Source organism: Anomalospiza imberbis, chromosome 7 (assembly GCF_031753505.1).
Source record: "Anomalospiza imberbis isolate Cuckoo-Finch-1a 21T00152 chromosome 7, ASM3175350v1, whole genome shotgun sequence".
NCBI classification, from domain to species: domain Eukaryota; kingdom Metazoa; phylum Chordata; class Aves; order Passeriformes; family Viduidae; genus Anomalospiza; species Anomalospiza imberbis.
In genome coordinates this window covers 19,983,877-19,999,823 of record NC_089687.1, presented here as the reverse complement: position 1 = coordinate 19,999,823, position 15,947 = coordinate 19,983,877, and the positions used below count along the sequence as shown (strand labels likewise).

Genomic DNA, 15,947 nt, shown 5'->3' with positions numbered 1-15,947 from the left:
GAAAAGGCATCTTGTTTCTGGTATGTGAATGTGCTGTAATAGATCGGGAATTCTGAAAGGAAGTTCTGAGGAAGCTAAAGGGATAAGCTGAGCGGCTGCTTTTATTGGGAAAGAGATGAAAGGAAAACAAATTTCAATATGCGCTGTTCTGTAGAAACATGTAAGCCAAATGCTTCCTAAATTCCAAGGCTTGAGTGGGGCAGGGGGGAGGGAAAGGAGAGGGAAGTACATATAGTTTAATTATATGGTTTTGCTAATGTGGATGACGAATGCAAACAATTTATCTCACTGCCTGAAATGGCTCTTTAAAAAAAAATACAAAGGTGACTGTACTCCGTTTTACTAGAAATCTGCCTTGAACTACCCCCACACTGTAAGATGTGCAGAGAAGGGAGAGATTTGGAGCACCTTTTGTCTCTATGTCACTAGGCACTGTTATGTAAACAACACAAAAACTGTCAGTGTATTTTAAAAGCTGGAAAATAGCCATGATTAGCAAGCATAAGCTTTGATTTGAAACACAGAATAATTAGCATATTGAGAAAACCTGCACAAGAAATATTTTCAAATCAGAAGTCCTAAATATAGGTTTCCAAAGGCAGACAGAAAAGTACTGAGGATTATTATTATTATTATTATTATTGCTATTATTATTATTCCCATTCTACTAGAGTACCAAAGACAGGAGGAGCAGCCAGCCTAATTAATACAAAGGTTCACTGTGTCACTCTTAACCCTGTAGTCCTTAATATTTATTCACCCAGGCTGATCACTGAAACAGTCAAGTGCCAGGTTACAAAGGAAAACACTGTGTGTGTTAGAGAGAAGAGTACTAACAACATTCCTCCAGGTTTAGGTCCAGAGGGCTCAAGAGTGTCCCAACTCACTCCCACTGCCTCTGCTCTGCCGTGTTTAACACAGTATTTAAAAGATGGCAGGAAGCAAGAGAGCTCTGAATCTCTCCCATGTGTGCTAGCAGCAGAATACATCAGTATCTTTCTCTAAAGAGGTAGAAATCCGTCTGGATAAAACTCTAAGGCAGAATGTCCCCTGCAGTCTCCAAGTGATAATGCTACACACAAGCCTCCTATTGCACCTGAGGTAACTTTCATCTTAAGGAGCTGGTAATAGTGAGACAGTCATGGGTTAACAGTTTCACTTTCCTTTCTTCAACAAAAGGCTGCTGTAATCAAAGTCCAGGTACGTATATACTTGTAAAGGTAGCAAATACTCCAGGAAATAGTGGCAGGGGGGTACTTTAAGATCTACTCTCTGTGCTATCATGAAAAAAACTGAAAATGACAACACAAATGAGAGGAAGAATGAGAGAAAGTACTTGTGCAATCCTTCAGTCCTTTTTGCTAACACAAGAAAAATTTTCTTATAGAATATACTGCATTTAACCCTAGAGCTTCATGATTTTACATAACAGTACATATGCACAGCTACAAATTATTATTTGATCCTAATGATATTCTATTCCTTTTGGTAACTATAATGGTATTCTGTTTTCTCCTGAAAGTCACAGCAACACTTAATTTCAGACTAGCAAACTAGACTACACAAAAATGAATTAATTTACTGGGAATGGTTTGAGAACAAGTAAAAGAATATTACAACAAATATTCTTCATATTGATTGCAGCCTGTAAGATGCAGAACAAGATGTGACAAAGCTTAAGGAATTGTAGCACAGGAAGCTGGTAGAAGTGGTATCTTGGTTTATCTGTAAACACATTAGCTACAATAGTTTTTTTTCAGTCACAATCTTTGAATCTGGAGCTGGACAGAGAAGGTGTACTGCACTGCATTATATGGAGGCTGCTTCATATTGGCAGCATCTGAAAACACCATTGAGTTCACAGCATACACAGTGCTGGTTCTTAGATTTCTGTGCCATATGGTACTCTGCTCTTTACTAGAGACCTACACAGCCCTATGGGCCTGTTCCTCCAATAATCTCTTTAAAGTTTATTCAAATTCATATTGATATGGCTGCATAGGAGTCTGGCAGATTGTCAAAAGATTGGTCAAAGCTGGCAAACCCAGCAAGCAGTCAAAACAAAAACCTGGCAATCTGCCAAGCTCAGTGCTCCAAACAAAGACAGAGAAATGCATGTCTAGTGTTTTCCATCCACACTTTTAGCCAAGACCTAACTTAACAGCTTTTAATTACTATATTTTGCTTTCAGAGAAGTACTTATAAAAGGTCCAAAGTGCGTGATACCTGTCACTGACATCATTTGACACTGAAGCAAAAATAATCAGAAGTAATGTTTTTGACAGCTTTTGTTTGGACTTCACTTTATTTTTGGACATAGACACTGACACCCGCAAAATCACCCACAGAAAAATAGGTGTTGGCAATTGAAATACTGTTTTAATTACCTGCCTGAATATGTATAGCAGCATCAGTTCTTCTGTTCCTTATTTCCTTGTACTTCCTGCGAGCTTCATATCCTCTCCAGGCTAAAAATACAAAACCATGTGCTGGAAATTACATTTATTTAAGGAATTGCTACAGAGTCTACAGGGTCAGAGATGTGCTGAAACTTTCATTTCTCCTGCCATAACTACTTCAGCCCCCACCCCCAATAGCTCTTCCCCACCCACCCACATGTTGAACTCTGGGTTCATGACTGCAGTATTCACATCCTCACAACTTCAAACACCACTTCACTCATTGAAATTTTAATTGCCACCATGTGCTCACTGATATCCTAACCCCTCCAAAAAGGGTGTGTCATCTTTCTTGCTCACACAGTTCCCCAAATCACTACAAGGAAACCTGCTGAATTATGGATAATCAGCCTCTCAGGCCCATTTTTTGTTGTATGTCTTCAGTTCTGGTACATGGGCAGGAACGTGTGCTACTGCATTTAAATTATGCGCTGCATATTATTATAGATATACCTAACCATATTTTTATTTTGTGCACAGGCATCACATTCAAAATATTAAAATATTTAAATAAAGACATTCCTAAATGTTGACACTTTAGAAGTAAATCAGTAATATCATCATCAATGAGCTGAAGAGAAAACACATCCAGTCATTTAGATATCATAGTAAAGTGTAATTAATAAATTAACAATGTACATGCAACTTAACTGATTGAAATACAAAGACACTTAGTAAGACAGGGAATATGAACATTTACCTGACTGTATTGTAATAGCACTATTTTCTCTTTTATCTTTTACTTTCTTGTACCTCCTTGCTCCGAGCCATCCCTTGATATAGGCTTGCATGACCACCACCCTCCCTATAACTTCTCGCAGGAACAAATTTAATTGCTCTATATGGTAATACTTAAGGAAAACCTGTAATGGAACAACAACAAAGCAAAAAAAAGTCACTATTACAATCAGTATTATAACCTCTTGTATTTTGCCTTCTCATTAGTCCTCCAGCAAACCTATTGAAAGGTGTAATTGCTGAGAAAACTAGAAAAATACTGATTGTGATTGTGATATCATCACAATCTTGTCAATCAATTATTTGCTCTTGTGTACTTGTGGAACTTCTTTATTCCACTGATAATAACCACCCCATTGCTAACCGTGAGATTAAGGTGTTGCTTAGAGCATGGTGCTAATAACACCAAGGTTGGGATTCAATATCTGTACGGGCCATTCACTTAGGAGCTGAACTTGATGATCCTTGTGGGTCCCTTCCAACTCAGAATATTCTGTGATCCTGTGAAAATAAATCCCACGTTTATCCCCTATACAAAGTAAATTGGACAGTGAGATCTTTTCAGGTATGAACAATTTTGAGAAATGACCTTTCTTGTCAGTGGAAACACAAATCCTGGGTTGAATTTGGTAGTGGACGTAATATTGTCTAAAAGCATTCTCCCTAAGGAGACAAATCCTTTGAGTGCTTACATACATTTTACCTGGATCTTGGGCAAGAAAATGCTCAGAGTTTTTTCCTTTGTGTAATGTAAAACTCAAAGTACTGTATAACATCCTTTTAAAAGAAGTCATTCACTCCATTTTAAACCATCAGCAAAGGCTTTTAACAGAGCCAGAAGGAGCTTACCTGAAACTATCCATGAATGGATAAATGGTACCAGCCAGGCTCATATGATGGGTCAAATTGTGACATTTCAGCTATGTCATTATTAAGAAAATGGGAAACTTCAGGAAGTCACTACAACAGCAGGCACTGACAGAGGTACTGTCCTTATCAAGACAGCCATGTGCTGAATGCACTTTGGGGAAGTACCCAGTGTACCCCTCCTCTTGCAGCACTAACTCAGCTGGCTTGGGAGGGCACTTCCATAACCTGGGAAGTTAATTGGAGCAAATTATTTCCTCTTTTGTTCATTCATGCAGTACTTTCTGAACCACTATTAGACGTGATTTATAAATGTATACTATTCCTTGAGAAAATGTTTGCATCCTATACCTTGGTTTTCCCAAGAATCCAGTTGTCAAGTTTAGATTTCTCCAAAATGGCAAGACAGTTTTCTCTGCTACCAAGGGGAGTCTCGTGTGCCTTGAACGCAAGGTAGTAATACCTGCAAAATGGCAAAGAAAGAATTGAATTGACAATCAATATGTACGTCCACTGTTTTTCTCTAGCTCCAAACTTTATCTCTAGAATTAATAGGCCAAATTCTTCCTTATACTCATACATACTTCATGACAACTGTGTCTTCACAAATCATGACACAGCTGTCATGAATAGATATTTGAACATATAAATGATTAGGATAAACAATTAATTGGAATGATTATGATCAATTTTAGGAGTTTGGAACAGATCCATATTTAACAATATTGTCTTTTCTTTTTTTTTTCCTATGTTCCCTTGCAAAGAACAGCTCCTAACAGTTATGTTAAATAACATATAGCTAATGAAAAAGGGATACAAACATGTTTGAACTAAATTAAGAACCAGTCCCTTCCTACCTATAATGCCATTATGCATTTATGAAGACTGGTTTTATAGTATTTAAGTAAACCTACTTGCAAACAATTATGTTAAGTAACAGCTAGAACATGTGCCGGTTAGTTTACAAATTTAAAGCTATTTTAGCACAAGTACACTTGGATGCTAGCAACTGCCACCTCAGCTCTCACTTATTAACTGCCATGTGTTGTCTTGGTGTTAAGTTCTATTTCTAAAGGTGCTACTCTACATTAGGACTGAGAGGAACTGGCAGGTTGAGCAAACCATTCTACTAAGTATTAGCATGGGGAAGAGCCATCAAATGTTTTTTAAAGCATGAACAGAAGAATGTGATCAGTGAATCTCAAAGACAGATTCCTCTGTAGCCACACAGAGTCAAGAAAATATCCCACCTTAAACTGAAGAAAATATGGAGAAACAATTAGAAAATTTAGAATTCTGCAAGACTTTATTTTTTTTAAGTCAGAAGAGTATGATTTTCAATTATTAGTTCCAGTTATTCTCTATATATTAGCTCCAGTTGTCATAAGAAAGAAAAAACCCACTAAAACAGTCAGTTAAGATCAAACAGGAACAAAATGACATCTGAAATGAGAAATACTGGAATAAGTTCTGGACCAGAGACATAGATATTCACCAACTGGAGACATTGCTAACTCTGAATATTGATAGGAGATTATGTATTAGTGAGTTACTTTTAATGTAGTGACATTCTCAACAATGTGATATTGCAAATTCTTTAGCCAAGTCTTTCAAAATATCAACTCACGACTTTTAGTAGGTTTGGAGAGACATGGTGTATTCAAAAGAAAAAAGTACATTTCCTCCACCTTATTACTGAAGTTAGTGATGCTAGTTTTCACAAAACAAAAAAGTTAATGATACCAGTACTGAGTTGCACTAATAAAATTCAGATTTAAAATATATATGTATCACAAATATTTTTTGATGTCATACAATTTCAACAGATAGCTGACAAATAGATGGGGGAAGTTACACTCATACTAAATTGCTGTTTGCTTCAAAAGCCAGTTCAGATAGCCATGTGAGTTACACACAGGGGAGGGAGGGAAGGAAGGCAGGAAGGGAGTGACACTGGTTGTTCATGTATCTTTTAAGATATGTTATTGATGTGAATTTTAAAACCATGGAACAGTTTTTAGATAGCACTGATGCAATAAAATATTCAAGGGAATTCTCATAATTCTTTAATCTTATCATTGGCATTCAATTTCCTGAAAAGTTGACTTATTTGTGGCAAATATCTGAGTAAAAAGTATTTTGAACTATGTGATTTACCTGCCTGACTACACCATTTTGTTCATGACTCTACCACACATGACAAACTTCATTATCTGTCAAAGATAGTACCCTCTCCAATTGCTCTCTTTCATGATCTAGAATGTAGTTCTTTTGGTGCTCAAAAAAAACCCATAAATAAAACAATGGTTATTTTTCTTATCAAATCCTATTTTAACAAATGTTTTTAGAAATTTAAACCTATTTTTAGTCTAAGAAAGCAAGCTATTCAGAATTACAAGTACTTTACAAATCATGGGAGTAACTACATGGGAATACTACAGTTTCTGTATGTAAACATATTGTCTCCTAATATTTATTAAAAACTTCCTCTAAATGGTGATTTTCCAAAAATTTTTATTGATCTAACTACTGCACAGAAGACACCTGTACCTGGCTAAATATACTTACTGTGGCTTTCCAGTTATGTCATAGAATCACTGGATATTGTGAGTTGGAAGGCATCCACAAGGATCATGAAGTCCAACCCTTGGCCTTGTACAGGACATGGCCAAGAGTCACACCATGTGCCCAAAAACATTGGCAAATGCTTCTTGAACTCTGTCTGCTTTGGTGCTGTGACCATTTCCATAGGGAGCCTATTCCAGTGTCCAGCCACCCTCTGGGTGAAGAATTTTTTCCTGATATCCAACCTAAGCCTCCCCTGGCACAACTTCAAGCCATTCCCCCATGAAAAGTAAGGCAGAAATGAATGTACTCATCAGAAACGAGGACTACAATTATGAGACTGGCTATTTATTTTTAATTATTTCTCCTCCAGAACTCCTTTTGTAGTGTGCATTCTACACCATATTAGGTCTCTAGATTTGTGTTCCAAAGCTCAAATCCATGTGTTTTGTGAGTGTTTTTAAGTAAAAACTTTGTTTTAGTGCCTGTTTTCATGACTGAATCACATAACTATAGACACCCAAGTAGTTTGACATGATGTACTCAGGATAATTATATGGCAGCACAGCATGTGCCACACAGGGTTATCTGATTGTTTTATCCAATTAAAAATCTTTGTACAGCAATGGACCCTACGGAAAATTTTGGAGGAAGGTAAAATGTTTCACCCTTAATCTGGCAAAAGCATGCAAATATTGTACATGGTGACATGGCAGAGAATACGTCTGAAAAAAGCTTTGCAATATATACAACTGTTCTTTTTGATTTACTGGTCTAATTTCATCTCTGTCATACTTATGTAAATCTACTGTGCAGAGATCACAGAGTGACCTCGACTTGCAACTATCACCAAGTAACCAAAAACTTATTTTCTGAAGAATAGGGCTAGGAATTACATTTGCTTTCAGATGAGATGAAAATTTCACAACTCTATCTTTTTATTTCCATATTTGCACTTGTTATTTCAGCACAAAATATGGTAACCAGGAATATTTCAGTGTTTTACATTAAACCAATACTTTTATTGTTATTTTAAAATAGGTATTTTATGATGCTTCGTGTGCTATTTCATAAACATGCTCATATTTGTGCAAAAATATATCCTTTTCGTGGGTTACACATCTTGCTTGAAAATTTCCTACACCTGGCACACACTCATCTACATGTTTCCTAAAAGCACTTGACTTACCGCATTCTCAGTAGCAGTAAGACTAAGTAAGAGGAAAGTAATTTCCCCTCAGAAGAACTGATTTCTCAAATCTGATGAAACTCTGGAATTCTGCATTTCTTAACTAGTGTTTTTTACTAGGCAACACATACTATTCTTCATGGATGTGAATACTATTTCAGAAAAAACTTACATTAAAATAGGATTAACTGTTCTTGCTAGTCATTAGAAATAAACCAACATTTTTTAAAACTTGAATTTAACCTCAGAATGCAAAGCTAGGATGTGCAGAAGTAAGGTAAAATGCTAAAGACACCCAAGTATGCTAAGATATGGAAAACTTTAGAAAGATGCTGTGCATTAATTATCTGTTTAGGGATCAGGCATTTTAGTGTTAGTGCTTTCAGATTAAATAAACTGACTCTAAACAAATGGTTCCATTTCCCACCCCTCCCTCAAGTCTAAACTGTGGAACTGTTCCATAAAATGCATTTAAACAGCACCATTAACTACTATACTAGTGTCTCTTACTGAAGTTCCCTTCACATTCCAGACTTAAAGGCTGCATCAATTCTACATAATTAACTCCAAACAGTAATGATTAACCCTTTTTCTTTTTAAAACAAATCTTGGTACTAAAATGTAATGGCCTGAGGTGGATAATGAATAATGATATGTGAAAAGGAAGAGGTGCAAAACCCCTTTCACAAGCAACAGTAGAAAGATTCTCAACATTATTATTTGTTGAGAACAAAACTATTTGTTCCATCTCAGCTCTGGAACTGGAAACTTTAAAAAGAATTAGATTTTTGTTTTAGAACTACAAGAGCTGTAAAATTACTTCCAAATTTTTTTTTTACTTCTATTGGTTGTATCTCACCTCTTTCTGAAACTTTCAAATTTGAATTCACAAAAATAATTACATTTGACTCCATATTAAGAGTATAAATAAAAAAAACCAAATAAAAATTATACACCATCTAAGATACTCTTGAAATTCAGTAACAGATACCTAGCACTTACACTGTAAATCATCTGACAAATACAGAATCACAGAAACACTCTAAGAAAAGCCTCATTTGGTGCAATGTGCATATACTATTCATAAGCAGCTAGCAGACTTTCTACTCCTAAGGTTTTCATACCATCTCCATCCTGCAACCACTTCCCAGTGTTTTGTGATTGGGAAACATCTAGAAAGTGTATATGAAAGGTACAGTAGTTCACCATATTTAAAGTGTATGGGAACATTCTATAGATCTGGTGAAATCTTAAAGCCACTGAAACAAATAAACATTTCCATGGATAATAGTAAAATCAAGATACCAGGCAATGTTACAATTTTGTTTACAGAAATTACATATGAATTTTGATATAGTGCAGGTTTACTGTGAAAAGTAGGCTTGTATTAAAAATGCATCATTTAAAAAGAAAACATTTTTTCTCCGTAGCAAGTCTGTTGACTTCTAATTTGATTCAGTGCTTCCCTGATTTTGCATAATAAGCAAGTGTATTGAATTTTTGGTGTTAGAAGAAAGCACTTACTGAGGTTATATGTTTTACAGGATTTTGTAATGTTTGACCAGTTTTAATTCCTAGCTCCACTCCATGCAAAATGTGACTTATTAAGGCCAATGAGACTTTATGTGGTCATGAGAAACATAACACTGGTGGTTTAGAAACTGTGTATACCATGTGTACTAACAGTGACCTTATGCAAATTTGACCTGAAAGATTAAAAAAGCAGAACCAGCCTCACTGGGATCACTGTTGCAGTAATAGCACTGGTATCGCCATGATTGTATGATCAGAGTGACATCATCTGACTACTGTGGAATAGGTAATGCTCATAGTAAATGTTTATCCTGCATCTTAATGCAGTACAAAAACTTTAATGTCTAACATAAACTGGCAGGAAAGAAAAAAGACAATCCTTAAATGAAACTTGTGCAAAAGTTCTCAACACATTCCTATGAGCTGATGAAGCAATAAAAGCATGACAGCATTTAGTACCATTGGCCTACTGAGTCCCTTATCTTTCAACCCTCTGCACAGGATATGCAACATAAAAGGAGGATCCAGCTGGAGGATATGTGGTGACGACACACCTGCACACCAGATCATGTCATGTGAAGCTCCAGGGGCACTCAGCAAGGAGTGTTCCTTCCACTGGGACCTTCAGTGCTGGTCCTCATGAGAAAGCACAACTCCCTTAAACTGCTATGCAGTGCATGGTCACCACATGACCTCACATTTCAGGCACACCTGGCTGACTGATCAACTCAATAACCCATACCTAAAATCTGAGATTCCAGCCTGAAAGATGGGCCATGTTTCTTCACAGCAAACATAAGACAGATGCATGATGTCATGGGGTGCAAGACAGGGCCAAGGGAGACAAAGTGTCTAAGACTTGACAGGGATACACTTGACAGTGTTTACAGGGACTGCAGATTACATTTTTCCTATTTTAAGTAAAAGAATATGTATATTTATATACATAAAACAGATGGTAATATACTTGGTTGAAGAAACATTGTGTGAATGAGTTACAATTAAGCCCTCTCCTCACCATCTGTTTTTTAACCCAATAAACTACATCCAGGTTTGCAGATAATCTGCTCTACATGAAAACAGAAAACAGTAAAGAGTAACATTAGATGGAGCTTTATCTTTTGTTTACCTCCCACCTGATAAACTCTGAATGGGTCTGTTCCCTGCCTTTGATTGTTTTGTCCTCATATTTCCTGCTAAGAGTTTACAAAACAGCATTATTGAACAGGCAGATAAGAAGCACACCTATTTGTTTAATAACATCAAGGGAGAAAAAATGCTGGCTCATCCATTTTGTTGTTCAGTTGCTCAAAAGGATCAAAATACCAATTAACTTGCTGGCTTAAAAAAATCTTTGATATCCTTACATTTACTGACATTTTGAAATTCTTCTTCATACTTACTTAATGTCTTTTTGATTATGAACAAAGAAGTGCCAATCTGTTTAGCATTTGACCTGTTTTCTCAAACATTTTTATGTATTCAACTACTTAGTTCCTAAAAACACTTGACTAGTTATAGCTGTAAGTTGAGGAAAAATGTTTCTTGTTCCACTGATAGCTTTATAAAGTATTGTTTGATTTTATTTGCAAGAGCAAAAGAGAATAGAATTTGTTTTAAAACAAAGCATGAGCTGAACAAAGGAGCAAGAACATCTCCTCTCCCACCCTCGCTTATATTCTGAACTCAGAAGTCTTTTTTGCTGTTGTGGAAATTGCTAAATCTACTCCCCTCTCCTTCCCTTTTTGTGTTGACTTTCTTTCCTTAACAAATTACATCAAGTTGGACTAAAAACTTGGGGAGTAATTGACAACATGTTAAGCATAACTTGCTCTTATTTGCAGGAATGGAAAGCTACAGTCAATGCTGGTTTTATTACCAGTCGTTTTCAAGGTTGTACTCAAATTCAGTGCATTTTTGAATGAAAAGGATCTCCTGATAAGAGAAAGCTTAATTTCCTCTCAATTTACACTAATTCCTATGGAGTTAATCTTGGTTCACTTACATGTAAATTGAATAAAAATTGAGGTTAATATTCTGCTTTCAGCCGCTTCAGGATACTGCAAAGATATATTAATGACAAAAATTAATCTGTTAAATGTGCTTTAGAATGGTGTGACCTTACTAAAATTAGTACTAAAATTAGTAAGGTCACAAAAGACCAAGTGACATAAGCTGCTCCTCATACGGCTCCCCTTCAAGGCCCTTCACCATCTTTGTTGTGCTTTTTGGACGCTTCTGTATAGTTTTAATGCCTTATATTGTGGTGGCCAAAACTGCACGTAATATTCAAGGTGAGGCCGCCCCAGAGCGGAGCAGAGCAGAGTGGGACAATCCCTCCCTTGCCTGGCTGGCGATGCCGTGCCTGATGCCCCCAGGACATGCTTGGCCCTCCTGGCTGCCAGGGCACTGCTGACTCACATTTAACTCACCAGGGACCAGGTGACCAGGAGCCCCAGGTCCCTCTCTGTGGCACTGCTCTCCAGCACCTCATTCCCCAGTCTGTCCATACTGGGTTGCCCAATCCCAGGTGCAGAACCTGGCACTTTCCCCTGCTGAACTTTATATGGTTGGTGTTGCCCTGCCCCCTGATTTGTTGAGGTCTCTCTGCTGTCCCTTTCTGACTTCAAGGAGTCAACAGCTCCTCCCAGTTTTGCATCATCTGTGAACTTGCTTAGTATCACTTCCAGCCTGCATCCAAGCCATTCTGAGGACGTTGAGGAGCCCACAGCTGAAGATGGAATCCTGTGGAACCCCATGGGTACTGGACACCAGTCTGATGTCACCCCATTCACTATAACCCTTTTGTGCCCAAACTGTGAGCCAGTTGCTCCCCCATTGCAATGACTTGCAATGACTTGTTTATCCAGCTGTGTGCTGGACATTTTGTCCTGAAGGATCTTATGAGAGACAGTATCAACAGCTTTACTGAAATCCAAGAAGATGACATCAGCTAGGTTTCCTTGGTCAGCTAGGTGGGTTACTTTGTCATAAAATAAAATCAAGTTTGATAAGCAAAACTTTCCTCTCATGAAGCTGTGCTGGCTGCGGCCAATGACTGCCTTGTCTTTCAGGTGTTTTTCAATACCTCCCAGAATAATCTTCTTCCTAACTTTATCAGGCACTGAAGTAAGACTAATGACTTGCTTTCAGTAGATTCATTAATTCTATATTGTCTGGATAAGCAACCTCCAGTTCAAAAAATATCACAGCATGGTTGATCTAACCATTCACTACTTATTCCTACTGTTGCCTAAATGGTTAATAGTAGTGCTTCTGCTCATTGTTGAATTGCCAGTCCTACACACTGAAAACCAGTAAATACTATATAAAGGCAAATTTAAAATATAAAGGAAACCATACTTATCATGAAGGTATATTGCCATCATAAAGACAATAGCATTTCCTGAATAAAATTTATAACTTTTTGAGATTGAGAATATGTATTAAAGCCTGTAACAGCAGCCATGAGAAGGATTAGGGTGAACAGAGATCTGATTATAAGTCATGATAACTCTAAGATAAATGACTCTGCACAGCTAAATCTGAGCCTTTTATATGAGTTCATTCTTAAACATGTGCACATTCTTCATATGATGGCTGAAGGTCACTGACCTTCCAAAATCCTTGAATTAGCTGAGCAGGATGCATAATTTCCACTTGTTGCCTTTATAGAGAGAACCATGGGGACAGGCTTGCTACTTGTGTTCACTGTGGGTTTCACAATGACTGTTTCCCATTAGACATCAGATATCTCTTGTAGTCTTTATCTCTGAAAGTCCCTGTCCTCATTAGACATTCAGACCACACACCTACGAACAACTTTCTGTACTTAAACATAGAATATATCTTACTGAATAGAATATTAGAAAAACTCCCCTATTATACAAGTCTTACCTTTTTACAAACTCCTCAAAGAGGATGCGATGAGAATACCCTTTTTGACGTATCTTGACAGTTTCCAGAATTCCAGTGTATCGTAGCTGCAGCAGAACTCTCTCATGAGAAAACATCAGTGCTTCTCGATCATCGTTAGGTTTAATGCAGCGGATAAAGTGAGGCTGTCCAACAACCATTTTGGATAAAAGATCCATGAGGGAATACTAGTGAGGAAAATAAAGAATATGTACATACTTGACAAAAAACTGCAATGAAACGACATCAGCAGGAAATTAAAATTTGTAAACAGTTTGTAATGCTTGATTATATTTTAATCTGTAATGTTAATCTTCATTGCCTTTTTATTAATTTTTAAGATTTCAGCTGAAACATGGAACCTATTAAAAATTTTCAGTTGTAAAAAAAATTTAAATATTCTGAATCTGATTTCTTACACCTTTCTCTTCTCCTTATATTACATTTCCATAGTTGAAGAATGTCCATTAAAAAAAAAAAAAGTAGAAAATTGTCCTAACTATAAATCTACTGTAGAAACATTTGATTGATCAAATATCCCCCAACAAAAAGACAAGCTTTACCATGAAACAATCATTGAACTTCACAGCAAATGAATATTTGAACCCAGGAAAGGGTTGCAAGAAGTCATCAGTTCAGTGCTCTGTCCACAGAGAACACTAGAGGTATCTTTAACATTTCAGGTACATCTCTGTTACATTAATTTTTCAGAATCACTGAGAATATAAACTGCACTGTCTCCCTAGAAATCTGTTCAACTGCTATATTATCACAACTACTCATAAAGTTCTTAGCATCTAACATAAATCTTGCCACTGAAATGTAGGTCCATTACTTCTTTTTCTATCCACCCTAGACATACAAAGCAATTTACTCTGTTTCATTTTAAACTAAAATGAAAAACATTTGATCAGAGCATATATTTTTTTCCATTGACTCCTCTGAATACTCATACTCCCGTTCCATACTCACCTCATTAAGCTCTTGTACAATAAGTATGTGTTGTCAACTACGTTCAATCTCATACAACCATATGTGTCTCAAAATCACATACAATTCCAGCTGATTGTCGTCACCTTGCTGCAGGTTGCACATGTATTATGGTCTACTTCCACAGTCACTCCCCCATTACACTTTTTTTTTTCTTTTTACAGTTCCTACAGAGCTGGCATTTGTGTGGTTCTGTGCAAGACCACTTTAAGTGCACAGCTGTCAGTATGACAAATTTGAATATCAGTGTCCTTGCACTCTCCACACTGGGGCAACATCTCAGTATACACCAGCTTCCTCTATACTGTTCCTTACACTATTCTACAAAACAAATTGATCAGGTATTCCTACACAGCTTGAAGCTTTGACTCACACTGGTTAGCACAACTCTGTGAACTTCCCTATTCTGCATGGCACAAGTGCAGCCCAAGAGCCAACTGCTGGAAACTTTTCCACTTTGCAATAACTGCAAGAAAAAAATCGGTAACCAAGACTCTTGGACTAGCACTTTCTTTACTCCTAAGCTTCCAGTTCCAACATTTTTGAGCAAAATGTGCATTACCTCAGATAGGATTACTGCTTATAAAATGGCAACCTCTATGATTTACAACACCACTTCCAGAAGATGTACTGTTTTTTACTTACTAGCATAAATGAAAAATCTAAACCTTTAAAGGTATGTATGCTTCAGCTTGTGAAAAAATACGAAGACTTTAGTGACAGCATCTATTTTATTTGCATAAAACTGGTGTTCTGTTTATAACGAGACCTTTTCTAGACCTCTAGCATTTTAGACAGAAAATAGTCTAGGCTCTAGATTCTGTTATCAATGTACTCAATGAAATAATAAAAATACAAGTATGACAAAACAAACAGAAAAAAGGAAAAAAAAAAGTTTATGAATCTACAGAGGCTTTGTAACAGAATAAAAAAATTCTCTGATATTGCTCTTTGATCTTACTAACCCATAAATATTTTACATATATCTATCGGTCTTATTATCAAAATGCTTGTTTTCATTTTAATTTTTGTACCCTAAAATAGGAAGCCATAGTTTGCCGCTTCATGTTAGTTGTTTCCTCAGGATGCCGCATAACCTCCATTGTGTCAACCTGGAAAACAAAACTCTGATGTTAGGACTGTTCCAGAAACACTGCAGACCCACCCCACCTTGCCTATGAAAGCTGGATTCAGTTTTTGTTATAGTTATTCCTTCAGGTGTGAGTACTTCAGAATACTTTATCAGAGATAGTAAGGCCAGCTTCTAACAGATGCAGGACACACACTGATTTTGGAGAGGTCTCTAAGCATTTTGATTTTTTTTTTCATAGTGTAAGAGCACTCTAGATTTATGATAGAATAATACTCAGCCAGTGAAACAGCTGTCGAGTTGCAATACTTTAGGAACTGATTTCTAAAGAGTATTCCTTTCATTGCCACAACAATGAACTCCAACAGGACTTGTATCTATAAGAAGAGTTATCATATTTGTAATAGTCGGGAAGTAAGTCGAACTGTGTCATTTTGCTCATGTATGGAAAAAATACTGTAGGATAATGAGTGGTAAACAAAGTAGGTAGTCTCAGAACATGTAAGTCTGTTCCCTTCTCCTACTATGGTTATTACTAATTACTTTATTTTGCCATTTTGATGCCAAGAATCTCAGCAATCTTATCCTTCTGAACTGCCAC

At 36.7% G+C, this 15,947-nt stretch overlaps 1 protein-coding gene across 4 annotated transcripts in view; it reads right to left on the bottom strand.

Annotated features, from left to right (window-relative positions):
• Positions 1–15,947, bottom strand: part of MYO3B (myosin IIIB) — a 214,312-nt gene that overhangs the window by 78,247 nt on the left and 120,118 nt on the right. For 3 of the 4 annotated variants that reach the window (XM_068195832.1, XM_068195831.1, XM_068195834.1), the window contains 5 exons: positions 15,291–15,368; positions 13,249–13,454; positions 4,416–4,527; positions 3,160–3,322; positions 2,388–2,468 (listed from right to left, as the gene is read on the bottom strand). In XM_068195832.1, the coding sequence (XP_068051933.1) occupies positions 2,388–2,468; positions 3,160–3,322; positions 4,416–4,527; positions 13,249–13,454; positions 15,291–15,368 (640 nt within the window). Of the gene's footprint in view, positions 1–2,379; positions 2,469–3,159; positions 3,323–4,415; positions 4,528–13,248; positions 13,455–15,290; positions 15,369–15,947 lie in introns of those variants that run through there. The other variant, XM_068195835.1, reaches the window with a different exon arrangement.